This window comes from Nanorana parkeri, unplaced genomic scaffold (assembly GCF_000935625.1).
Source record: "Nanorana parkeri isolate BGI_ZX_2015 unplaced genomic scaffold, ASM93562v1 scaffold2513, whole genome shotgun sequence".
In the NCBI taxonomy this organism is placed as follows: Eukaryota; Metazoa; Chordata; class Amphibia; order Anura; family Dicroglossidae; genus Nanorana; species Nanorana parkeri.
The window spans coordinates 257,513-257,915 of NW_017308781.1; the positions used below are offsets into that span (position 1 = coordinate 257,513).

The 403-nt window shown below is 58.6% G+C and overlaps 1 protein-coding gene across 1 annotated transcript in view; it reads right to left on the reverse strand.

The window, feature by feature from the left end:
• The window catches only part of RNF220 (ring finger protein 220), a 231,236-nt gene extending 231,026 nt beyond the window's left edge, over positions 1 to 210 (reverse strand). Inside the window, exon 1 of the mRNA XM_018573743.1 lies at positions 44 to 210. Coding sequence (XP_018429245.1) covers positions 44 to 130 — 87 coding nt within the window. The 5' untranslated portion in view covers positions 131 to 210. The remainder of the gene's footprint in view (positions 1 to 43) is intronic.
• Positions 211 to 403: the final 193 nt, after the last annotated feature.

Consider the following 403-nt stretch of genomic DNA (forward strand, 5'->3'; position numbering starts at 1 on the left):
GCCCCCTTTTTCATCCTCCCAGAGCCCAGTGCCCGGTACTCACCCTGTGTGAAGCTGGAGAGCAGCAGAGGGCTCCCGGCTTGCAGCTGCTGATCCCAGGCTCGCCGTCCCTGCCTGCCTTGGTTTGCATGTGCAGGAGAGGCTGGAGAGTGGAAGAGGCACATGCAGAGAGCAGAGTGACTGGAGCAGCACTGCCTCCTCTCTGTGCAGCGCACACACACACTCACACACACACAGAGAGAGAGAGAGAGAGAGAGGGCTCCTCGCAGCACAACTCTCTTCTCTGCCTTTCACCGCTCTGCATACATTAGGCTACAATAGGAGGATGGCAGATGAAGGGGGACACACAGGGCCATCCTACACAGGACACTTCCAGCCGCTGATCCTCTTTGCAATGGCAGTG